The sequence below is a fragment of the Achroia grisella genome, unplaced genomic scaffold (assembly GCF_030625045.1).
Source record: "Achroia grisella isolate CSIRO2021 unplaced genomic scaffold, CSIRO_AGI_Agris_v1 utg660, whole genome shotgun sequence".
Taxonomy (NCBI): domain Eukaryota; kingdom Metazoa; phylum Arthropoda; class Insecta; order Lepidoptera; family Pyralidae; genus Achroia; species Achroia grisella.
In genome coordinates, this window is record NW_026712984.1 from 4,348,902 (window position 1) to 4,375,152 (window position 26,251).

General features: G+C 36.7%; 1 protein-coding gene across 1 annotated transcript; it reads right to left on the reverse strand.

Moving 5' to 3' along the window:
- Positions 1–61: 61 nt before the first annotated feature.
- On the reverse strand, positions 62–25,800 carry LOC131849752 (phosphoinositide 3-kinase regulatory subunit 4). The gene is made up of 29 exons (XM_059199867.1): positions 25,471–25,800; positions 24,747–24,927; positions 24,027–24,197; positions 23,479–23,667; positions 23,075–23,163; positions 22,450–22,659; positions 21,593–21,869; positions 20,568–20,747; positions 19,136–19,370; positions 18,436–18,545; positions 17,867–17,975; positions 17,375–17,523; positions 16,666–16,809; positions 15,958–16,074; positions 15,312–15,446; positions 14,175–14,253; positions 13,409–13,485; positions 13,005–13,132; positions 12,096–12,190; positions 11,314–11,454; positions 10,945–11,020; positions 10,363–10,458; positions 9,571–9,693; positions 9,093–9,203; positions 6,495–6,661; positions 5,820–5,978; positions 5,165–5,325; positions 616–794; positions 62–298 (listed from the first exon to the last, which is right to left on the reverse strand). Exons 1-29 carry the CDS (start codon positions 25,560–25,562, stop codon positions 85–87), a joined length of 4,194 nt encoding a protein of 1,397 aa, XP_059055850.1. The 5' UTR covers positions 25,563–25,800; the 3' UTR covers positions 62–84.
- Positions 25,801–26,251: the final 451 nt, after the last annotated feature.

Below are 26,251 nucleotides of genomic sequence, written 5' to 3' on the forward strand. Positions count from 1 at the left end.
ACAAAATAATGTACAAGAATGTAACCTGCAATCAGCGGTGTAAACCTAAACCAGTAGACCAAGAAACTTCATACATTAACAAATTCATTTCCAAACATTAATGATCCCATCCGCAGATGAGCTGACTAGATAATGCTTCCCACCTTCCACCATGGTGACGTCGGTTATGGGCGCAGTGTGGTAGAACGATCGTGACTCTACACTCCGGTACACGTTGTCTTCGATTAAGGACGGCGGTGAGTTGGGGCTCGTCTTGCAGTACTCTTGTATAACAGTTGTGCCATCTATAATACGACTCCTGTAACATATACACATAATTTGTTAACTAGAAATAATATTAAGTTGCCTGAAATAAATATAATAAAGAGCATGATTGTGGAAAGTGGCAAGAGCTCAAACCAAGAGCATGGCTCTTAAGTTATGAATGAATGGAATAAATCTATTTTCTTTAACTAACTATTCACAAAATGGCGCAAATCCAAAAGTTTTTAAAATAATATACGTATTTCAAATTCAAAATAATTAAAAGTTGAAAATTTTTTTTTTTTTTGTAACAGTATTTATGGTCAGTCTAATTATGTACAAGTAACGCACATAAAGTGCAGAAATATATACCTGTACTTGATCCCGTTGGGCGTGTGTTTTAGATGATCGGCGGGCGCGTACACCAGAATGTAGGAATCCTCCGGATGCTCCAGGTCCCAGTGTCGGATGCGCTGGTCGGACCCGCCCGTGATGAGGAACCGGCTCCCATCGCGAGAGCCGTAGTACGCTGCACTCGTGTAGTGAGACGCCTGACAATTCACACCGGAGTTTTAAAAATAAGATAAGAAACTTCTACTCTTTACACAGACACTTTTAATGTAAGGAGTCATATCCTGTCTGTTAGCGTCAGCAAATCATTATTTGTTATATTTTATACTTCAGTATTCATAGTAATATCAGTGGCAATCCGTGAGGAAGTAGCCATTATTATTGCTAAAAGTTGCATATAGATGGCGTGATTGGTATCGATGGAATTCTTCATAGTTTTGCAAACGTTTTAAAAAACAAAACTGTGTTTACAAAAATGTTTAATCAATTTTTAAAAAGTTATATATACATGTTAAAATGTAATAATGCGTTTAGAAAAGTAATTTTCATATATTTACTCATTTTGTTATTTTCCAGTACTTAATTAATTTAATCTGTGCTAATACGGGGCTCAATGTTTTCAAAATGCTTTCATAGATGGCATTGTTGTCATTTGTATCGGCCTAATTAAATGTCTTTTTTATATTTTCCAATAATAAGTACTTAATATCTTATTATTGTAAATTAAACATATAAAAATTTTTTAAGTAAATTAAAAATAGCCGAACAAGCAAGTAATACTATTTCCAATAATACTTATGTATGAAGTGTTGTCATATTAAAAATAAATACATGTATTATCGATTTTTTTGAATAATCGATAACAGGATTTTATTACAGCGTATTATTCGATGATGCTTTTAATGAGTCGTTGTGAACAGTAAATTTTCATTATTTTGTATTATAGCAGTGTTCCGTTTCAAAGAACGGAATATAGTAGTACATTATTAGTGTCGTTGGTTATTTACATTTGTACTGAAAAATCGATTACATAATAATTTAAAATAGAGTACGAATCGTAGTTGTCTTCGAATACTGGCAACTGGTAAGATTAAAATAGTATTTAAAAAAAAGAGAGATATCGACCCTAACTCGAATACCATAAAGTTGATTTTCCTTTCTCATTAATATCATAGCAGTTTGTTTTTAACATGCGTATGACTCTGTGGTATAATGTTTAACGTGTATTGTTATTGTACGGTGCATACATTTCAAAAATTATATTTTAATGTAGGTACATACATTTCTTTCATACATTTCATACATGTCAAAAATTATCTTTTAATGTAGGTACATACATTTCTTTCATACAATTCATACATGTCAAAAATTATCTTTTAATGTAGGTACATACATTTCATTCATACATCTTATACATTTCAAAAATTTTATTTTAATGTAGGTACATACATTTCTTTCATACATCTCATACATTTCAAAAATGAACTTTTTATGTAGGTACATACATTTCTTTCATACATCTCATACATTTAAAAAATTATATTTTAATGTAGGTTCATACATTTCTTTCATACATTTCATACATGTCAAAAATTATCTTTTAATGTAGGTACATACATTTCTTTCATACATTTCATACAGGTCAAAAATTATCTTTTAATGTAGGTACATACATTTCTTTCATACATTTCAAAAATGAACTTTTTATGTAGGTACATACATTTCTTTCATACATCAAAGATATTATTATTGTAGATATCGAAAGTTATGTATACAAGTAATTCTGAATATTATCAAGTTCAAAATAAGCACACATTACTGGCTTAGATAATAGAGTAATATTACTTGTAATAAAAAATTTGTGACACCCATATGTATACATATTACATAGTAAGTACTTACGCCCGTGCCGTGAGACTCATCTAAGCGTACAGCGCATGCGCGTCGTGCGGTAACCGCACCGACCGACCAATAGGAGCGCGCCTCTCGCGCATCCAGAAAATTCGCGACTAATGGACGGTATAGTAGTAAAGCAATAGTGTTCCAGTGACATCATTATAATATTTTCTCGTTAAGTTTTATTGTAATATACATAATTTCGTACTAAGTAACGTGTTCCCCCGTTATACATTTCTATAATAGTAATGAAAAACCTAGATCGACCCTGTTCACTTCATCTAGGATTGAAGTTTTAAGCTATTTAGCTTAATTAATATTCCTTCTTTTGAAACCGAATTTCATTTCATTATAGATATAAATTAACTGACCCGGCAAACCTTGTTTTGCTTTATAAATTACTAGCTGTACCCGCGACTTCGTCCGTGTGGAATAGTGACCTTTATCAAATAAATAATAAATATTTAATAATGTAACTCGAAAAATCCAAAGACAAAAGTTTCATCGTACTAGTTTTGAAAATGACGAATTTTTTCATCATCTTCAACTTTCATCTTATATTTCATTTTACCCTCTTAAGGATAACATTTTACATACTTAGAATGTCATATTTATTTATATTTAGTCAGCAGCCTAAAAAATATTTTTAATTAAATTATAAGATTATAAATTAAAGCTTTAGCTTACAAGATCTGACTTTAAAAATGACGATATTTTCATATAGCCTTTCATTTCCCCTTTCAACCCTTTTTCGCATTAAAAAGTAGCCTTTCTCTCGGTCTACATTAACTGTGTACCAAATTTCAATTAAATAAGTTCAGTAGTTTTGGCGTGAAAGCGAGACAAACAGACAGACTGAGTTACTTTAGCATTTATAATATTTGTAAGAATATCGCTATTAAAAATAGGGGTTGGTGAAAGACGGGCCAAAATTTAGGCGTGTATGTAACATTATAAATAAATAAAAAATTGGCCATAATACAAAAAAAAAATTCAGGGTAGGCCACCCCTATGACTTAGGGGTATAAAAAATAGATAACAACCCTACCTCAGACCTAGCAAGTATACATATCAAATTTCATCAAAATGTGGGAGAAATATGGCAACTAACACTGTGATACGAAGTTTATATATAAGATATAGGGAATTCTCATTAGGGAAAAGAGGGGTACATCGTAGAATACATGAGGTATATACCAGTAAATTCATTGTAGCTAAAACCAGTCTCTTACACATAACGATTGAAATAAAAAATCATATAGCCCGATTTTGATACGTACGAGTATAAACGTATCAAAATCGGGCTATACGTATAGCGCAGACGCGTTACAACATATCTTCGTCGAGAGAAAAAAATAGGCGTGGAATGTAGAATAAACTATAACATAATATATACATTGGCACATAAGCCATATCTGCAGGGTGTCGGCTAACGATATTATACCTACACATTTACATTGAATCTTGAATCGTCCCTAATGAGGTACACGATTCAGTTACCTACATATCTTGTATATACCTATCTTTGCAAAACAGATGTCATGTAGACTGAATTGACTGCCATCTATTTTCGTGCTTTGTTACTAAGCACCCACTAGTAATCCGAACTGCTTCAGATCTAGAGACATCTAGCGGCTACGGCGGCGAAATAAAATAGCCCGAAGAATAGCCCGAGTTAGGAAGGAACCATTTTCTTGTATGGGATGGGGTATCTGTATGTAATATTATGTTATCTGTGGTAATATATTGCAGTTCTACAGTATATTTTTGTCAGTGTTATTCGCACGTATGTGCGTGTCGAACTACTCACGGCCGCCCACAGCGCGTGTGGCGAGGTGGGTGTACTCACGGGCTGCGAGTAGTGCAGCGGCTGCGGCGAGTCTGTGGAGGCCCACAGCGCGTGTGGCGAGGTGGGTGTACTCACGGGCTGCGAGTAGTGCAGCGGCTGCGGCGAGTCTGTGGAGGCCCACAGCGCGTGTGGCGAGGTGGGTGTACTCACGGGCTGCGAGTAGTGCAGCGGCTGCGGCGAGTCTGTGGAGGCCCACAGCGCGTGTGGCGAGGTGGGTGTACTCACGGGCTGCGAGTAGTGCAGCGGCTGCGGCGAGTCTGTGGAGGCCCACAGCGCGTGTGGCGAGGTGGGTGTACTCACGGGCTGCGAGTAGTGCAGCGGCTGCGGCGAGTCTGTGGAGGCCCACAGCGCGTGTGGCGAGGTGGGTGTACTCACGGGCTGCGAGTAGTGCAGCGGCTGCGGCGAGTCTGTGGAGGCCCACAGCGCGTGTGGCGAGGTGGGTGTACTCACGGGCTGCGAGTAGTGCAGCGGCTGCGGCGAGTCTGTGGAGGCCCACAGCGCGTGTGGCGAGGTGGGTGTACTCACGGGCTGCGAGTAGTGCAGCGGCTGCGGCGAGTCTGTGGAGGCCCACAGCGCGTGTGGCGAGGTGGGTGTACTCACGGGCTGCGAGTAGTGCAGCGGCTGCGGCGAGTCTGTGGAGGCCCACAGCGCGTGTGGCGAGGTGGGTGTACTCACGGGCTGCGAGTAGTGCAGCGGCTGCGGCGAGTCTGTGGAGGCCCACAGCGCGTGTGGCGAGGTGGGTGTACTCACGGGCTGCGAGTAGTGCAGCGGCTGCGGCGAGTCTGTGGAGGCCCACAGCGCGTGTGGCGAGGTGGGTGTACTCACGGGCTGCGAGTAGTGCAGCGGCTGCGGCGAGTCTGTGGAGGCCCACAGCGCGTGCGTGCGCTGCGTGGACTCGAGGCACCAGGCGGCGGCGTCGCGCGCTCCGGCCGCCCACACGCGCGACGATCCGCGCCCGCACCCCACCATGCGCCGCACGCGCTCCGCTACAAGGCATGGCACATTTCATTTAATACATTAAATAATTAATAACCCTAGACAATTAGTCATCCCATCATCTAGTCCCACGGTAAACAGAATTTGTGTTATGGTTAGTAGACGACTGATATAAATACTTTAGATACTCGAGTCCTCGAATTACAGAAATTGGACTCGACACGAGTTGAGAAGAGATATAGAACATTGAGAAAGGATATAGGTTAAAATCGCATTTTAATGCCTTTTTCATTAAAAAGCTATTTATAGGTTGCAGTGGGTTGAAACGGAAATGAAAGGTTGTATGGAAGTATCGACACTTTTAAAGCTAAAAGCTTGAAACTTATTTTTAGACTATTAATTAAATATCAATAAATATAATATTAAAAGTTTGTAAAAATGTTACCACCCTTAGGTAATATAAAATAGGGGATGAAAGTTTGTATGGAAATACGCAAACTGAAAGATCTTTTATTCCAACTCTAGTACATCTATTTGTACTTACAATTTGGATGTTTGACAGAGGTGATGGGCAGTTGAAACCTGAGGTCCCAAACTGATATGGCGCCGTTGGAGGTGCCGACCGCCAGATATCCGGAACTATTTGCGTATAGGCACGTGTACACACCCTGCTTAAGATCACCTTGCAGCTTCCACGCGTTACCTTTCAATAGATGAAAATAAAAACAGAACTTTAGTTGCTTAGTATATTATTAAGTTGGAAAATATATATATTAGGACATATCATATACAATTGAAGGACACAAGAATGTGTAAGACATTATGCTCATTTGGTCTACATTTACACGCTCATTCTTTCCTGAAACACTGTAACGCTAAAACACAATCGAAAGACGCGGGAACGCGCAAGCTTGCGGCTAGCGCATTCTGCTCTGTTTGTCCACATGCTCATTGTTTCCTGCGTGAAAGAACGTACGTGACGTGTATAGGTAACTAAAGTGTCTTCATACCTGGCGCTTGCAAGTCCCAGCCGACGAAGGCGAGCGAAAAGACGTAGCGTACGATATGATGCTACCAACGCACCCCTACAAAATGGCGCTAAAATACAATTGAAGGACGCGGAAATGCGAGAGCTGCCTTGCTCTCTTGGTATACATTTACACGCTCATTCTTTCCTGGGTGAAAGAATATACTTTATAGGTAAGAAAAGACTTCATACCTGGCGCTCGTAAGTCCCATCCGACGACGGTGGCGAGTAGCGTAGCGTACGATATGACGCCGGAGTGCACGCCCCCCGCGCACGCCACCGCCACGCATCCTCCCTCAGCGCCGCTCTCCAGCTGCCGGCACTGAGACAGCGTCATGCGAGACGAACCGCTCTCTTGTCTACATATACAACAAAAAACCACCAGTGAGCAAAATAATTCCCCTCCGATCGATCCTTCATCCAATTCAAACGGGGATCGAAATTACGACGGACTGAGCTGAGGTTCGAACCTATAGCGGTCCTTAAGACTAAATACGTATCCGTCAAGCGGGAATTCAGCCGCACCATGTCTGCGCGTGTTTGGAGGCTAATCTGCACTCGCCGTTTATCGTCCGGCTAAGCTGTGAAGGCTAGCTGAAGTCAACAGCATTAGAATAAGTAGTACGTGAAAAAAATAAAATAATTCCTTTTTTTACAAACAGATAGGTCGTATGCTTGTTTGCCACCTGTTGTTTATGCTACGTTTACATTCAGCCGCTTCCACTGCCATTCGCGCTGCCGGAAATATTGCCGGGCGACAACTTGAGCGACAGGGCTGAATGTAAAAACACGCTGCCACTCGCACTGCCAGTCCTTTGACCCGCGCACGAAAAACCGACAATCGAAGGAGCGCCGGGCAGCGCAAGTGGCAGCGCCAATGGCATGGGAAGTGTTTCCACTCGTGTTTACATGCATGCAACATGGTGACAGCGGTGGGGTTCGAACGTCTCCGAACTGTTATTTTTTATTTACAACACCACCTACGTAGTATAAAAAAATAAATAGTACTTGAGTAATTGTCCCACTGTTCCAGCATTGCATCTATTAAATTTATTTTTGAGTAAGGCCCAAGATCCTGACGTGTATAAAAGAAGCCTTTTATAATAATTATAGTAAGAATGTACCTGTCTTCATATAGTTAAGTATAATAGTTTTATAATATAAATGTGCTGGTAATTAGCTGTAAGTTTATATGGTACTACCTTAGGGGTGGATGTTATCAAAATTCTTTCATAGGAGATACGTCATAGTAGCTTGGTACATGCAAAGTCTCAGCCCGATCGGTTTAAAATAGACAAAGTTTCATATAAACTTTCATCCCCTATTTTATCCCTGTGGGGGTAGAATTCATCAAAATCCTTTCTTAGCGGATGCCTACGTCATAACATCTACCTGCATGGCAAATTTCAGCCCGATCCGTCCAGTGGTTTGGGCTGTGCGTTGATAGATCACTATATCAGTCACCTTTAAGTTATATATATTTAATAATAAGCAGCTTGAAAAGTCAATAGTTTATCACACTTATCGTTGTACATATAAATATATAATCACTTCTGAAATAGCAGTCTTAAATTAACACGCATAAACGCTGTTTACGCAATGAATTATTGTATCATATTTATTATTACATTTTCCATTCTTCTCATAACAGAAAGTGTTAAAAGTGATACAGTTTTAAATACCAAATTAAAAACAAATGAGAAAACGCAGGACAATACATCTAAACTTAGTTTAAAAGTTGCAAATAATCGCATAGTAAAAGGTGGGAGCATAGACAAGAATAAGGTGGGACATAGTAACTCTGGGAGTGGGAGATTTAAAAAAACAAGTGTGGAAAGCTGTCCCAGTGGATATGAACGTACTATGGACGGTCGGTGCATGCAAGTTTTTATATAAACTATTATAAACTTTTCTATGTACATGTTACCGCTAAAATTTAAAAATTCTTTAAGGAAAATTATATTAGATAGACAGAGACAGCCCTTGGATAGCGGCGACAAATCTCGACATAAAATGTGATTTTTTTTGTTGTAGATACACATGCATTGCATGCATGTCACGTGTGTATATCCATATGGATGTTATTATTTATGTATTAATTTGTTAAATTTTTATTTCATTATGTTGTGGTATGGTTATCTAGCACGTGTGATAAGGTACAAACTGAAAACCAGCGGTGGGCGCCCATCAGTCCAGCAATAGCTGAGTTTGTAATCATATTAATGCCAATCATATTAAATATGTATAAATGTGTAACTATGTAACTATACTGTTATTGTCAATAAATGAATTTAATATTATTATTAATATGTTTTGTTTTATTTATCCTTAATGGGCTATAATAATAACCCTGAACAAATTACAGCGCCATCTAGTCCCAAACTAAGCAGAACTTGTACTTTTTTATGTACGATAATGATATGGTGTATCCACCTGAGTTAACTGTGTACGCTGGAGAGGCACCAGAGTAGGATGACAAGAGTATGAAGTCAGATCAGTTGTCGCATCGTGAAAAGTTCACTAATTAGCAACGATAGTTTCCAGGGTGACCACGTGGAGCGCGTTGAATGTACCAAGTCAGGTCGATCTCCATGTAATCCCCGTCCCCCAGCATAGCTTGTACTATGGATACTAAATAGCTGGTAAAAATACTTCAATACATTTTTTTGTATATACAAACACACACTAATACACTATCAATTTCAATCCCAGTTTGAATAGAACGACCGGTAGAGCCGATGTAACGGAGCTAGAAATGCCAGTAATTAACTTTAAAAAATAATTGTTTACCTGAGTACGAAGATAGATCCTTCTTGTGTAGCGGCGACCAGAGAATGTCCTCCCTCGCAGGCCGCTAGAGCTACTACAGGACCAGCCGCGCGGTTATACATCGACTTAGATCTGTACATTCATTGATTTGATTTGATTTTGAATTAGAAATATATATATATAATATTCGGTGTAGAATGTGAAAGTCCGTCACTATATCTTGTAATAGGAATGAATAGGTTGAAAAATAAATTAAAACTCGACTATACTTTTATCTGGAATACCTTTTTATTCTAAACAACAACATTGATCTGCATTTATATATAGGTACTAATATACACATTAATTAATAATGCATTAAAACATACTGTTTATTGTCTTAATAGAATGTGGTACATTCTACTCAATTTAATAGTTCCAAAATTAAAAAAGTATTTATTCATATATGTAGATTAATTTTATCCAGTTACGTATAAAATGAGTAATAAAAAAAACTAACTTGTTGATGTACGCATGTCCCTGCAATCGTGCTGCATCCCATAATCGCACAGAACCGTCATCGGAGCACGAACCGAACAGGTTCCTGTGCGCCGGCAGTGTCACTAACTGGTTCACTCTCGCCCTGAAATATGCATTCAAATTTACAATCGAAATTTCGGCCATCTTGTGATTTTTTTTTAATGAACTGAATGTCAAAGAAGCACCGATATACAGTTTACAAAACAAGATGTTTGGTGACTTCAAAGTATTCTTCCATAATAACACAAGGCTCCCACTGAAAACCATCGCGGTTAATTCCTATTCTATAGTATTCTCGTAAAAAATCATATTTGAATACGGTCTATAGTATGAAGAGTAAATTTTAAACATTATCTTCAGTTATTTACATATAAGGTTAAGGTTTCATTTAAAAACGTCTGGAGAAATTACTACGTACTCTTACAAAATATATAGTTAAATGTGGGCAATGGGTTATTGAAATATTAGAAAAATTGGAGTATTTAAGAGGTAAATTAGTATTTTTTTCTTATTAATTTTAAGTACGCCACCAACTACAATTAATTAATTTATTAATAAAATAATAAATTGTGATTGTGATAGCGTTGTGAATAAAGTAATTTGTATTTAATTTGATTGAGGGAATGCTTCATTATAGTTTTCGTCTAATTATCGTCAAAAGATGACGTCTAAAATATACACGCGGACTAAGACGTAGAGACAACCAGTACTAAAATATATTTCAAATCAGCTTCTTTATCACAATTACATAAAAAATGTTAGTGTAATTTACTTGTGTTCATGTAAGTAAGCCAGTAGTTGGTTCCCAGGCCTCCACGACGCGGGCGGCACGACATCTTCACTACTGTCTGACGGGTCTTTATGACTTCTGCAACAAGCACATCATTATTTTACAAATGTTAGTAATTATTCATATACCAATTCAACGGGAACTGAAATTAAGGGTTTGGAGTGCCCTCTGCACTCACCTTTATATACGGTGAGCTGTTCAGAGTTCAGACCAGCTGGAGCCAACAGATCATTATAATACTTTAAAAACAAAGACATTTGTTCCCTTTTATAACAACGCCATCTAGTAAAATTTGTAAGAATTACATCTACCTCATTGTGGTGGACTACTTTTTATACCTTTTTTATTATTTCTATGTTTTTATAACATTAATTTTTTTTACATATGTGACACATAGTGTGTAAGTAATTAAAATATTTTACGATTATACCGGTATCGTTTTTCTTTGCTCGCCTTGTCTTTATCTCCTTCCTTCACACTTATATTTCTGACACTGTTTTTAAACATTGTTAGTCAATTGAGTGGATTGTGTCCAAAGTTGGACAGTATATAGCAAGAACTCACCTTAATGACTTCTGGTACTTCTGTTGCATTCTTGCTGTTAGATTCCTCAGCTCCATACGGCATGGGGCCATGCTGTCTGAAAATATAAGACTTATTGAAAATATATTCATTGATACAAAAATATCTGATAAAAATATTTTATAAGCAACGAAGGTCTGAAGTTTGTTGGCCTTTGCAGGTCTAGTATTTGAACTGATTTTTTTAGACATTTCCTTCAGTAAATTAATACAAATTATTTAAAATTATTTCCATAACAGAAAAAATGAGTACGAATCAACACAGGATATATTGCATTCATTTAAAAAATACATAGTTATACATAGTTATGGAATAAATAAATATTGATATTATTATTATGATTATACTTACATTGCACGTAGGTGGCACTCTGTACGAGCTGCGAGTGAGAGGGGGGTGCGGGCTGCCCCGAGAGACTCCCCACTGTAACCCCCGTGATCCCCACGCTTCCCGAGACCCCCATCTGCGACTGGCCCATCGCTTCCGACGACGCTGCTGGGGACAATGTGATACATCAGCAAGCAAGCACGTGTGATAGTTATTTAAATGGCTAATAATGCGATTATGATCCCGCCTGCACTGACGGTATACGCCGGCGGGGCACCGGTGGTAGATGATAGGATGACTATGTCAGTGGGTCTATTGTATAAATTTCACTATGAACCAACGACAATGGTCCCCAAAGGTCCCCTTGATATTGTATATTAATATAATAATAATATAATATCTGCCTAGACCCGTCAGAGACAAGAATTGAAGGATATTCATAGGAGCGACGGTTTTTATCTCCTCAGGATATAGTGTAAACTTTCCAAAGGAGATATTACATTTATACATGAGTGGGCCACAACCATAAAGGATGTGTTGGTTTTCCTCTTCAGTTTGGCAAAATCTGCAGATTATTTTGTGCATCTGTTGGCCTAAGTTTGCCAAATGTTTGTCCTGTGAGTGCCCTAGTCATGATGCATATGTTGTTTTTACTCAATAGCAATGGTCTATTGAAGTATTTTTCGAGTAGCCCAATATTAGTGCTATTGAATGTACCAATCCCAGCATTTCTATCCAGGGAACAAAATATATATTTCTTTACTCATTGGACTGGCTTTCTAATAATGAAATTTTGTTTAGCGTACCCCTCATACTGTGCTGATCTTGCGACTGTCCAAACATATGCTGCCACTCCGTGTTCATGTGTGTTTCAAGAGGTCCTGATGACTTCAGCATCCGTCTACAAGAACATGAGAAAATATTACTGCATTTATAATCTATGCATTCTATTTGTAATGTATACGAGAAGCAAAAAGGAGTATCAAATTTCGCACGTGAATAGTGCAGAATGCTAATATATTTTTTATGATTATGCCTAAACAATATATTAAATCAATAACAAAAAAACATTCACACACACACGTATTTATACTCTATTTCTTATTGTTAAGGTCTGTGGTCAAATTAGAATACATTAATATTTTTTGCCTTTAATATTATTTGTCTACAATCTTACTGAATGTCAAACATAACCATAATAAATTCCTAATTACAATACGTCCTCCACGGTAAGCAAAGCTTATGCTACGGTACTAGACTACTGATAGAAATACTTAATTACATATTTTTTTTGTAAATACATACCAATATATATAGAAAACACTTAAACCTAGGTTTACTAGGTTGCTACATCCTAGGTCTTGCCATCATTTACCATCAGATGAGGAAAGACCAAGCGCAATCCCATTATTAATAAAAAAAAACACTAAACAATGATACTTAAGAGTACAAATGATTGCAGTGTCATAAATATATTTTTTTACGTAACTTTAGCTTTCATTGCTACTCCGTTTTTATTGGTAACTAATAGCACTCGTGAATAATATATTATAACATTCCAACAGTGAAAGGATTTTGAATATCGAATCAGCAGAACCGGATATTACCGTATAAATAAATATACAAATTTTACCGATTTGCAATATTAGAATAGATTAAAAAAAAAAGAAAATTGTCATTGCCCTTAAATAAAACAAAACCGTTGTATAGATTACCTGTTGGTATGAGAGGCATATAATTTATCACTTGTGAATGCAGCCTCTGCAATGCCGGTATCCAGTGGCACGGCGCGGGATATACTCCTGTTTTTGAGTACCAATCTACCGGGTGCCTCAGTTATGTGCTATATAAACAACGAAACAAAAAAATTACATCATCCTTATATATAAGTTTACTTATTAATCTATACAAATAAATAAATCAGTAGCTTTTCACCAAATGCATATCAAAGTATATATGGTACTTATATAAAAAAAAACTGTTTGTTCTTGCTAATCTATGAAACGGGTGGTGGGCCACCAGCGTATGTCGTTAGCGAAGGCAGGTCAACTATTCCATTTTAATTCATTAATAAAAATGGAATGCTATGAATGAATAACTGATTAGAAGAATTTCGTACCTGAGTAGAGGAGCCCTGGATCTTGATCAGATGGGCACTCATTGCCAATAGTTGGTTTTCGACATGTTCCGTCATACCTGTATATAATATAACAGAGAATCTATACATGAAAATAAAAAAAAACAAATTACATCAATACAGTGTTGGGATGCCCTAGTTTTTTTTTTATAATGGATAATGAAATGGTGCACCTGCCTGCGCTGTAGGGCACCAGTGGAGGATGATAGGATAAGCATAAGGTCAGGTCAGTCATCCCTTCCCTGAGTAATATGGATTAGTCACCCCATTCCTAGCAATATAGCATGGTTCCCCATGGAAACCATAATGTAGAATTCCTATTGACCTGACCTCATACTCACCCTATCATCTTCCACTAATATACTGTTAACGAATACACCATTCCATTATCATCCATTATAATTTTTACTTCTTTTTTTTCGGACTACTCTAATACTGTTGGCCGCAGCTGGCCTTTACAGATTCACCGGACGATAGGGGGCGAGTGCAGATGGCACTCCAAACCCGCGGAAGAACTTATTGGGTGCACTCGCAACACACAACAACCAACACAGTATGATTTTTTATAATTATTTTTAAACTCGGTTTACACAATAATGACAGAAGAAATACAAGCAACAATTTAGACATTAAGAAACAGAGTAAATGTGAATCACAAGTCAACATAATGCTGGAAATATAGTTTCTTTGGAAACATATTTTCCAGTGCTGACTTTCAGTTATATTACAAAAAAAATTGTTGATGTACCATCTGAAGCGAGGCGCCTGAACAGATTCCTCAATTGCTGTCCCATTTCTGAATACTGCGGCATTGTACCCTGTTTGACCTGTAATTAATACAGAATAAGCTTTTATCCCAGAATTACTCGAGTTTATTTTGATTTCATTTATTTACCACAAAATTGTAAATAAGTTAGAATTAAGTTTGAAGAATTTTTTTGTTTGTTAACAAAGAGAAATAATTTATAAGGGTGCTGTTTGTGGGGACTGGTCTGTTCGTGTTACGGACACTGATTAGACTATTTGCTTTTGACAAAATTCAATAGTATATATATATACTGTGATGACTCTATTCTCCCAAAATTTAATTTAAAATAAATCTGTTTCTTTTACAGACTACTCTAATGCTGTTGGCCGCAGCCAGTCTTTACAGCTGCACCGAACTATAGGGAGCGAGTGCGGGGACTTATGAAGCCAGTGGACTAGATTCGAACCTCGGCTAAAGCCGTCGTAATTTCGATCCCCGTTTAAATTGAACGGGTGATCGATCGGAGATTTTTGTAAACATGTACAAGCTCATTTGAAAAGGATAAGAGCTGAGTTTCTTATCTGTAATAGACCTACATGAATTATTTTGATTTATTTGATGACTTTCTAATTCACTGACGCTTCTATTGGTCATAGCGTAATGTTATATAGCTTAAAGCCTTCCTCGACAGATGAACTATCCAACACAAAAATAATTTTTCAATTCGGACCAGTAATTCCAGAGATTAGTCCGTTCAAACAAACCAACTCTCTCTTCAGTCTATAAAGTATTTATAATATGGGCCATTAGTAGCCTGAAATCTATCCATACATATAAATAAAATTGGAGTGTCTCTTTATAATATTGAAATAACCGTTTTTTACTACACGCATATGAATATAAATACGGTACATACACAATAATAACATTTTTTACCATTTTTGTCTACTTTTCTGTCTGTCTATTTGTTCCTGCTAATCTCTGAAATGGCGGGACCGATTTTGACGAGACTTTTTTTGGCGGGTATTTGATGTAATAAAGAGAAACATAGGTTACTTTTATTTTAGATAAATAACGTTAAATTCCATGCGGACGAAGTCGCGGGTACAGCTAGTAAATAAATAAAATAAAAATAACCTTGAGCCTGGTATTCCGTCTGTCTCGTAGTGTATGCACCAGTCGGTCCACGTCGCCGTGTCTTAGCACTGCATCCAGAACCTTCCGTGGTATAGGCTCCGCGAGACTCTCCAGCACCAGTTCAGCTCTCTCCACCTGAACGTGACTCTATTTAAGACTCGTTATTATCAGGTTAGGATAATAAAAGAAGAAAGAAGAATAGAAAACCATTTATTTAAATAAATAAAAAAAATTAAGTGCTTTTGAATAGTTATCACATTTTTTTAATCTACTGCTCATTCGGAACGCTGTCTTGTCACAAGAAGAATGAGCAAGAAGCTTGCGTGTTGCTCATTTAAATACCCGTTGTAACTTTTCATTTTTAAGTCGAAACGTGAATACAATCTACCAACTAGCACTAATTTATTAGGGTCAAATATTAAATACACAATAATATAAAATCAGTCGTTGTGATTACAGCAGCACTTGTTCACGAGTATGACGTATGAGCCAGCCATCACTGCGCTCGACTATATTTTAGGGAGCCCAATGACCCGGCCCACCACGCCGCCACATGTCAAGATATTCTAGTGAGCATGACTACTCAATCAACTCGACCACGCCATAGCTACTTAAAATTACCATATGGTAGCATACTACTACTAACTTGTATGAGTTTGTGCTTGAGGTGTGGCCACACCAGCGGCAGTATCTTGCAGTTCACATCGATGGGGTTCAACAAGCTCGCCACGCACGACACCAGCCCGCAAACTTCGTGTCGTATCTAAAATTAAGATCCACTTATTAATATTACTTTTAATGGCGTCGGTGTCTAGCGGTTTACACACCGCTTTACTCTCAATGGTCGCCCGATCGACTCCTCGAAAGGTGCAAACGTTTGAATTTGTAAATACAAATAGCGACCCGTTTAGGATACATATCATATTTTTCAATTTCTCGGCTGGTTCTATACTATAACACACATGTATTATACATTTAAACCTTCCTCTTGAATCACTCTATCACAATCATCTATTGCCGAACACAGCTTTAGAATCTGTTGCGTGATTTAAAAGATATAAGCGAACGCGAATATATGATTTATATATATATATATATATATATAATACATTAAAAAATAATATATTTTAATTTTTGTCTGTCAGTATCCGATTTTAACACTTATCTAATAAAGTTAAACTCCACGCGGACGAAGTCGCGGGAACTCTTATCTGGTACACATAATACAAGTTCTGCTTAGCTTAGGAATAAATGGTGCTGTATAAATTGTCCTGGGTTATAGTAGTAGTAATAGTTATAGTAGTAGGTTACATTTTTTTTATATAAATAGCTGGATATAGATATAGATACTTACCCATAAATTGGGATGTGCAAGGTAGACCGCGCTTTCTGCCACCAAATCACATAGAGCCTGTTTGGGTAGCAGACCTAATTCCGCCAGACTGCTCGTAGCCCGCAACGCTTTCGCTATGATCCACTCCGACTGATCCGTTAGACCCTGGAAATAATAATATTATTGTAAAGTTGATTGAGTCATTAAAATTCGGTAGTTTTATGTGAAAGAGTAACAGACATCCAACCATCCAAACTTACAAACTTCCGCGTTTATAACATTAGTAAGATAAATGAATTTCCTCCCACTTACACTTAGATTGCGGAATGAACTACCTGTCAAGGTTTTCTAACGAAACTACAGCATAGGTTTTTTCAAGAAGAACATATTAAAGTTTCTTACGGGTCGTTAACGTGCATGCACCGCTTTCACCGCTTTACGTGCGAAGGTCGCGGGTTCGATTCTTCGCACGGCACAAACATTTGTATGAGTATGATTGTTTGTATCGGTCTGATATCTATGTATATATATCAATAGTCTAGTACCCATAACACAAGCTTTAGCTAGCTTAACTTGGATCTAGATGGCGCTGTGTGAATTGTTCTGAGATTATTATTATTATTCACACCCCTGGTGTCTCAGTCGTCCATAGACTAGACTAGATGGGCCGAAAGCTTGTTTGCCACCTTTGTTGTATAAAAAAATGAAGCACAGTCGTGCAGGTACTTACCTGTTGCAGTAAGGGTACGAGTATAGGGGCCGCGTGCTGGCCCACGTAAGCTGCAACTCCCACCACTCGCTCGAAGAAACACCCTCGTAGCGCCACTTCTTCTTTATCATTCAGGAAGGTGACCATGTGTGACAGTATCAGGTCGTTGGCTGTGGGGGAGGGGATAATTAGTAATGAGGATAGTAATAATGACTGATAGAGAATGCCATCAGGTACTAAGTCCACAATGAATGCAATTTTGTGTGCAAAAGAATAAATAAATAATATTCTAGTGGGGAGAAGGGATTGTTAGGAATATATTGATGACTAGCTGTGGCCGCGGTTTCACCCGTGTCACATTTATAGCGTATATATTATTCTGATGTAAACTTATATTACTGTAAAGTTTCATTAAAATCCGTTCAGTAGTTTTCCGTGAAAGAGTAACAAACATCCATACTCACAAACTTTCGCGTTTATAATATTAATAAGATTTATAATGACAGTACAAACCTTTTTGTTTCCCAAAGAATATGCACAGTTTAGTTATTCCGTTATCGACGAGAGCTCGTTTCACGACCGCTTGTGAATCAGTGAGTAAAGAGGATACAGTACCGCGGACCTGCAACGCAAATTGAACGTATTTTACGTTTTTTTTATATAGTAATAATAATATTAAATAAGTGAAGAAATAACTGTACCCCTTTTAACGAAAATTGTGCGGACGGAGAGGTAAGAGGCGGAAATTTCACACACTTATAGTTTATATAGAGTAGGACTGCAGAATCCTATTATTTAAAAAAAAAAAATTAATATAAAATACGTTATAAAAAAACTATTACACACTTTACCATATATTTCACACATACACCTATATGCTTTGTTTTATTAATATTGCTGGATCAAAGATCTTATTGTATTTTCTATTATAGTTGAATTTAGACCACTAGTTCACATAAATAGCAATACTAGCGTGGCCAGTATAGTCAAAGTTACCATGAGGGATATTGCATGCCTGATTCAAAGTTGAATTCTCTAAGTCCTATTACTAAAAGCTGATAATTCAATTAAGCAATATTTACCATATCATGTAAAGCGGAGAGTTCAGTTTCGTAGTTGATGTTGGCTGCTTCCTTGTCTACCGTGTTTTGTGTCTGATCAAGGAATCTGACCGCCGTTTCTGCCAGTTTTGCTGCAACATAGTCCAATAATTATTAATGAGTATAAAACCCGTAACAAGTAATGAATGTTTTTTGTTATTTGGACAGGCAAGAGGTGATTTAGTTCAGGTGATTAATAGCCCATATTATGAATACTTATAGACTAATATAAGTATGGAGTATATAAAATATAAATTGTCTCAGTGGTTACGGTACTGTAAAAACGATTTGCGCCGAGACACCACTCATTTCGATTAGTAATTCTTTATGAAGGGTGGGAATTATGTTTGTCAATGGGCCGTGATAACGTGACTATCTATGTTGTTGGCTGAATAATAATAAAATATAAATGGTCTCTATGGTTACGGCACAGAGGAGCAAGCATGGTTGCGCTGACACATCACCTTCTTCGGCCAGTGTTCCTCCTTCATGAAAGTGGACAACATGTCGGTGAAAATCCGAATTACGCTTTAAAGCGTTATGACTCGATTCCAGCTGCGTCACCCACAATGTCAGGTCACTTTTGGTCCGCACACAGTCGACGACGTCCTGCTCCTTGGTGGCACAGAACTCCGCAATAATGTCGGACGTAAGACTTGGGTGTGGGCCCTATAGCACGCACCTATGTTGTCTGCGTAGGCGATCCGCACGGGCACCGCGGGGTCGACGGCCCGCGGCGCGAGCTCGGGCAGCACGTACTCGGGGAACACGTTGCAGGCCAGCGGCGGGGGCCGGCCGCCGCCCGCGCCCCCCGCGCCCGCCGCCCCCGCCGCCCCCGCCGCCGCCAGGCACGCCCGCGCCGCGCCGCACACGCCGCCCGCACGCACGCGCGCCGCCTTGTCGTGCGACAAGTGGATCTGAGGCGAATACCACATTAGCTGTCTTTAAGTTTTTTCGTCATTATTAGGTTCTGTAGCGAGATGCTTGTAACAGCGTATAGATGGCTTTCAAGTCACGATGCTGAAAGGAACTGCATCGCTGGTGTCATGACGGGGGATTGCAAACGGCATAGTAAACGTTATAGCAAATACGTCGGATTGACCACTCCAGAGATACTGGATGTCATTGCACAGCTGCGGACCTAATGCATCTGGACGTGGACGTAGATATATGAATTGAAATACAAGGATGTACATTGTAATTTACTAACATAGTATATATGTTGTTTACTAATACAATATGGACGGATATCCTAAATATACATAATTATTTCATATTAGTATTTTATATTGAACTAGGTACCCACCCCGGTTGAGCACGAGTGTACATGTATTATACCTAAAAACCTTCCTCTTGAATCACTCTATCTATAGAAAAAAACGCTTAACATTCGTTGTGTAGTTTCAAAGATTTAAGCATACATAAGGACGGACAGACAGCGAACGCGACTTTGTTCTATACTAGGTAATAATAATTATTATTTTCCATTGTTCGCGGTCTGCATTTTAGGTCTTTATTTATATATTACTAGCTACCCACCCCGGATTCGCAAGGGACATGTATTATGCATATAAACCTTTCTCTTGAATTACTATCCATTACTAAAAATTGCCTTAATATCCGTTGCGTAATTTAACAGATATAAGCGAACGGACTGACTTCATTTTATACTATGTAAAGATATATTAGACCAGCGTATGTATAGGTATTTTCTAATTAGTACCTTTACAAGACATATACTTTCACGCGCGACCAAGAGCACGTCACTTCCCTTTCTTTAGAAATTTTATTTTTCATTTCACACTTTTTATTTTTCGAAGACGCGATTAAGATCTATAAAATAACAATAACTCTCCGCTCTGGATGTTTTCTAAATATATTATATATATAAAACTATTAAAATTATCAGTTGCTTTAGTACCCAAACTAAAAGCTGTTCATAATTATGAACTAGATGATCAATAGGAAAAAATCATTTTACAAATAACAGAGATAAAAAGAGACGGCAACATCTCTTCTTTCTCATATAAACGTAGCAATTGATCAATCGAAAATGGACTTTATACACAAACAACTAATAAAACATTTTCAATTACACATGTCTAACTACTTACGATATAGGGCAGTATTCTATCCAGTATCGTCTCTGATGTGGAATTCTCGCACAGCAACTGCAGAATCTCCAATGCGTATAGTTTGGACGTGCAATGATGCAGCCCTCTTATACAAGAAGTCACCAATGAAGTTATCAATATCAAACCTTCACTATCTTGAGCCGTATTTCCTTCGGGGTTCTGAAAACAAAATTATGTTAATAATTATCAACTAAACGATTACTAGAATGACAAGCGTGCATGGCAATTTGTTGTTCATGCACGGCATTTTCATTTAATGTTAGACATAGCACCTATATAAGTTCACAATGTAAATAAACTTTCTCTTAAAAAAAAAAAAGAAAGTCAGTTGATGTCTAGTATATACTGAACTGGACGGTAGTAATTTATATTCATAAGTGGTTAAAATGTCCTGCATAAATAAATGATTATTAATTTAATAATTACGCCATGTGAAACACCGCAATCTAGTCCCAAGTTAGGCAGTCCTTGTGTTATGGGTTCTAGATAACTAATACAAATGCTTAAATACATTTTTTAAAATACATATATACATAGAAAACAGCCATATCAATACAAACAACCATACTTATGAATACAAATGTTTGTATCATTCGAGAAAAAGAACCCGCGACCGCGATACTGCGAAGTAAAGCTGTACATACCACAGACGCCATTATAATATAAGAGGCTAATACCAAATTTGGTTAGACAGAGAGAGCAACATGAGTAGTGAAGGAACATGTTGATGCATCATAAAAAGTCCTTTTAAACCTACGACTAAAATTGATTCTATTATGATAATGCGATCCAAATGCGTAGACAAACAGACAAAAATTCTAAAAATCATTGTTTTGGTTTCTATTCCGTTTAATAAAGTCACCCAATGCCAGTTTTTCTTATATACCCTCTATGTACAGACAGTGATCAATTACATATTTATTATATGCACATGACATCATCATATGAGATTTAGAATTCGCACAAATATCACAAAATGCATAAATTAATTTGTTTTAACTTACTTTCTCGTCTTCATCTTCAGATTCTCTCATATTTAGAGTCATTACTTTAAATCCATCTTTCCTTAATGTCTCTATAGTATCTGTGGTATGGTTGTCTGTGGTCTCGTCCACTAAATCTTGATAGTTTTTGGTGTCCGACGGCTGAGTGAATATCTTGATGATATTCCTGATATCCTGGTGGATGCGGAGTATTTTTTCATCTGGTGGCAGAATGGGTTGGGCCGAGAAAATCAGCATGTACGACTGGAGGAATGAGTAGAAGTATTCTGGAAAGAGACTGTGGAAGAAAGCAGGTATAATTTTTTTTTAATTCGTTATCAATGTTATTATCTACAAAAACTATAATTGATAACACATTTTTTAGACTAATATGTTTTTTTTATTTATGAATATTAACAATAGGTATTGTGTTATTGTCGGATTTGTTTTATTTTTTTATATAATTGGAACGATTTTTGTGTAATTGGAAACCTTGTTTCTGGAATGGGAATACAGAAAAATAAATTAAAGGCACGTCGCCAGTCTTTAATCAGCACGTCGCTGGTTCATATCCGGCTCGAAGGATCAAATAATGTGGGGGATGATTTGATAGAAATTAGATTTAGATTAGATTGATTGATAGAAAGGGGTTTTGTTAAATAAAACCGCCTTGCTTGAATGCTACTCGAACGCTGATTTTATTGTATTAAAGAAAAGTAATGAAACGATGAAATTGCATATGTCAGCAACTGTATATTGCAGGCATGTGCGGTTTCCCGTACAGAAGGTATACTCATTTCTTCAAAATTTTAATCGATACGGAAATAGATGTGCTGAGAGGAATATCTCTAAATCCTTTGAATCTTATCTACACTCACCTGCCACGAGCTTCATCTAAGTACAACTCAGCTGTTCTCCGATCTTTAGGATTCCGTTCTGTCATAGAATGCAGTAAATCACGCAAGCGTGGATCTGATCCTTCAGGTAACGTCATGGTAGAGGGTCTGTCTTCGCCGCTGCGGTATGCTAGTAGACCTGGCAAGTCTAACGCAGGTGTACCGTCGTTCCAGAGCTCTAAAAGTGCACATCTGCAAAATAAAAACGGTTGATAAAATCCGATTGATTAATAGTAATGTTGGCAAACGTTTCTCAATTCAAATAAGGGGTATCAATTGTGTTTGTGTGTGCATTTATGTCTCTATATATGCATGCCTGACTATATATGCATATGTGATAGCTCCACCACTGATTTGAATGATATTAACAATTCCTTTGGCTACCAATAATATTCGGTTTTATACACTTTTTGTTAAAACTGAAATCTTTTTATAATATCACTAAAAATTGTAAGATAACAATGTTCAAATAATGAATGAAACTAATTAATTAAAGATAACAATGTTTAAATGAAGAATGAAATTAAATAATTAATTCAATAATGAAAGCTTATTTTGAAAATATGTCAGTTTTTGGTAATACAAAACTACATATACAAATACATACCCAGCTGAAAATATATCCATACTGGGCACCAGTTCACCAACTTTGCATGGTGATTCGCTCAACAACAAACCACCAGTTCTATCATCTCCCTATAAAAGGAACAAATTTCAACGTTATATAAAATTAATAAGGGGCATATTAAATGATGGCAACATTTTCGTAGAACATAATCACAATTTGGACGATTTATGGAACAAAACTTTCCAGTAATAAGTAGGAGCATTGCATCTACAAAAAGAAAAACATATTGATAGGATCACTATAAAAAAAAATCTCAATACACCGTTACAACTGTTATACTGGACATCGACAATTGACAATATGCCGAACTATTCTATGTTCGGCATATGTATAATACAGGATAAGGCTGATATAGATGAAGCTTATAAGGCATATATACTTACCGCAGGTCTGTTATTGGGATCTGGAGCACGAACGAATCTTTCCGGTGCAACATAACACAGTCTCCTTCGTGACGTATCAAAGAAATAGCTGAAATCCGCCGGGTTATCATCTGGCAAGAACGTGGGCTTGAAGGATGCGATATCAGTTAATAGCACCCATAACCAGGATGTTACCATTATATTTTCAAGCTGAAGAGAAAAAAAAAATATGTAAATGTTTATTGAAAAATTGAAATTGTATAATCATTGTCTAAATCACACAGAGTACATTTTTTCTTCTATATACAATTTTGTAATTATACTAGCTGACCTCATAAGCATTGTTTTGCCATATAAATTAAAATCGCCATTAAGAAATAGGGGTTGATAGTAGACAATTTGGAGTTGTATGTAGTTTTTAATGCCACACAATAAAATAAAAAAAATGTCCAAAAATAAAAATAAAATAGGGGTGGACAACCCTTATCACTTAGGGGTATGAAATATAGATAGTAGCCAATTCTCAGACATATGTACAGACGTATGTTGTAAAGATGTAAAAAACCTACCTTTATATCCCCATGGCATATTCCCAGCTTGTGCATACGATGTAAAGCATACAACACTTGGAAAGTAATCCACTTCTTCTCGAGTACTGTTAGGAACGGCCTGGTGGACATACGATCATAAACACTGCATTTGCAGTACTCTCGCATTAATAAACCTGCTTTGTCAGTGAGCTGAAAATAAAACTTACTCTGTAATCATTCATTTATTTATGACTGAAGAGATTGTTTGTTTTTAGTTCAATACACTAATCTCAAGAACTCATGATTGTTTTTCATGTCAGATAGCCTATTTATCCTATTTATCGAGGAAGATTACAGGCATCAACATTATCATGTACACCCATACACACATAATAAGGGAAAATATGAATTTCCTGTGACAATCACAATGCCTAATCCCAAACTAAACAGAGCTAGTGAAACTGTTACAATTAAATGTTTTTTAAGTTATCCTTACATGGATACCATAATGACCTATTTGTATAAATTGGTTTATTAGAAGATTGCTATAATGTAAAATGGACTCCTCAGATTTAACCTTGCATTTGGGTTGTAATATTTTGTTGCTAGTTGTTACAAGACAATAAACATTAAAATAAAGTGCAAAAATCAGTTGTTAAAGCTAAAGAAATATTTACAACTTCGAAATAACTTAAGTAAACTGCCATCAGCCATTTTTTTATCATTTTATTTTAACATTAATAATCAGCCAATACTTACAATAACCCTTTGAAATGGCAGACAATTGAATGCAGATGCAAGTTGCTCCTTTATTTTTAGTATTCTCTCCTTATGTTCAGCAAGAGGCAATGATGGGTCATGAACTGCAAATACTTTGACCACAACAAGACCCTCTTGTGACCGAGCTCGTGCCACTTTCAGAAACCTTGTAGATCCCAAGCTAATAAGAGAAATAAACAGTATGTTTTATTAAGAACTAGCAACCAATCTTGAATTCACATGGATGCATTACAAATCTTTGAATTTATAGCTTATTCTATACATGTATGTATTATATACATATAAATCTTCCTCTTGGATCACTCTATCTATAGCTGAAAACTGCAGTAAAATCTTTTCATAATTTAAAAGATATAAGTGAATAGACATCACACATGATTAATTACTGACAAATTTACCACAATATTATCATCATCTTCACTACCCTGTCAGAATATACCTTTAGTATGGATGTGTGTACCATAATATTACCATTAAATTTGAAAAATATATGGGCTAAAAAAATAATAATGGTGAAAAAGAACTAGGCTGTATGGTCAAATTGCCATAGGCTATGGCATATACCCCTAAGAAAAGAAGAGAAGAGGAAAAAACAAGCTTAAAAATACAAGTTTACATTTTTAAATAACATACAGATATTTTACGGTAAACAAAAGCTGATGTTGACAATAAGACAAAGAATTTGCTTACAACAGTGAATTACCTTGTATCAAATTTTAAATCTACGTGGTCACTTAAATAATGTTCCACCGGGTATATTTGTGATGGAGCAACGCCCACGAGTTGATTGCCCATTGTTTAACAATAAAAATACCACGTTAACACATAAGCACATCAATTTACAAAAAATACGCTGCAAAGTGTTGATTTTTCTTAGGTTTCATGAACTTTTCATTAAGTTAAACTACAACAACTGTCATAAAAAGAAAAAAATAGAACTTTTTAAATAATTATATGAATGTGTATAGTTTATATCATCAGTAGTAAATGAAATATGTAATTAAATAACAATATGAAAGTATTTCTTATCCATAATTTGTTTTGTTTCGTTTGACATAAATATCTAAACAGCACACAGCTGTGTAATCATATACTGACAGATTGACTGACAGTACATATTTTTTTAATTTAGAACTATAATTGCGTAGTCAGTCTTTTGGCTGTGTCAGCTTAATCTTTTTACCTTTCTCCGTGACGGTGAAATTAAATTGAAATTTGTAAATTAAAAGTAAATAATTTACTTTAATAGGTTACCTCTATTGATATTATTAGTGCACAGTTATTGGATTGCGCAGGATATTTTTTTAAATAAGTAGGTATGAAGAATACTATCGAATGAAATAATATTTAAAATACATTTGAAACATTATTTTCTTATTTCTAAAGAATTTACTTCCTAATATGATTAATATTCATCATATTATTAAATACAATGTTTAAATGTATTGTATATCACATTTTCGAAATTATCGCCAAATACCGAT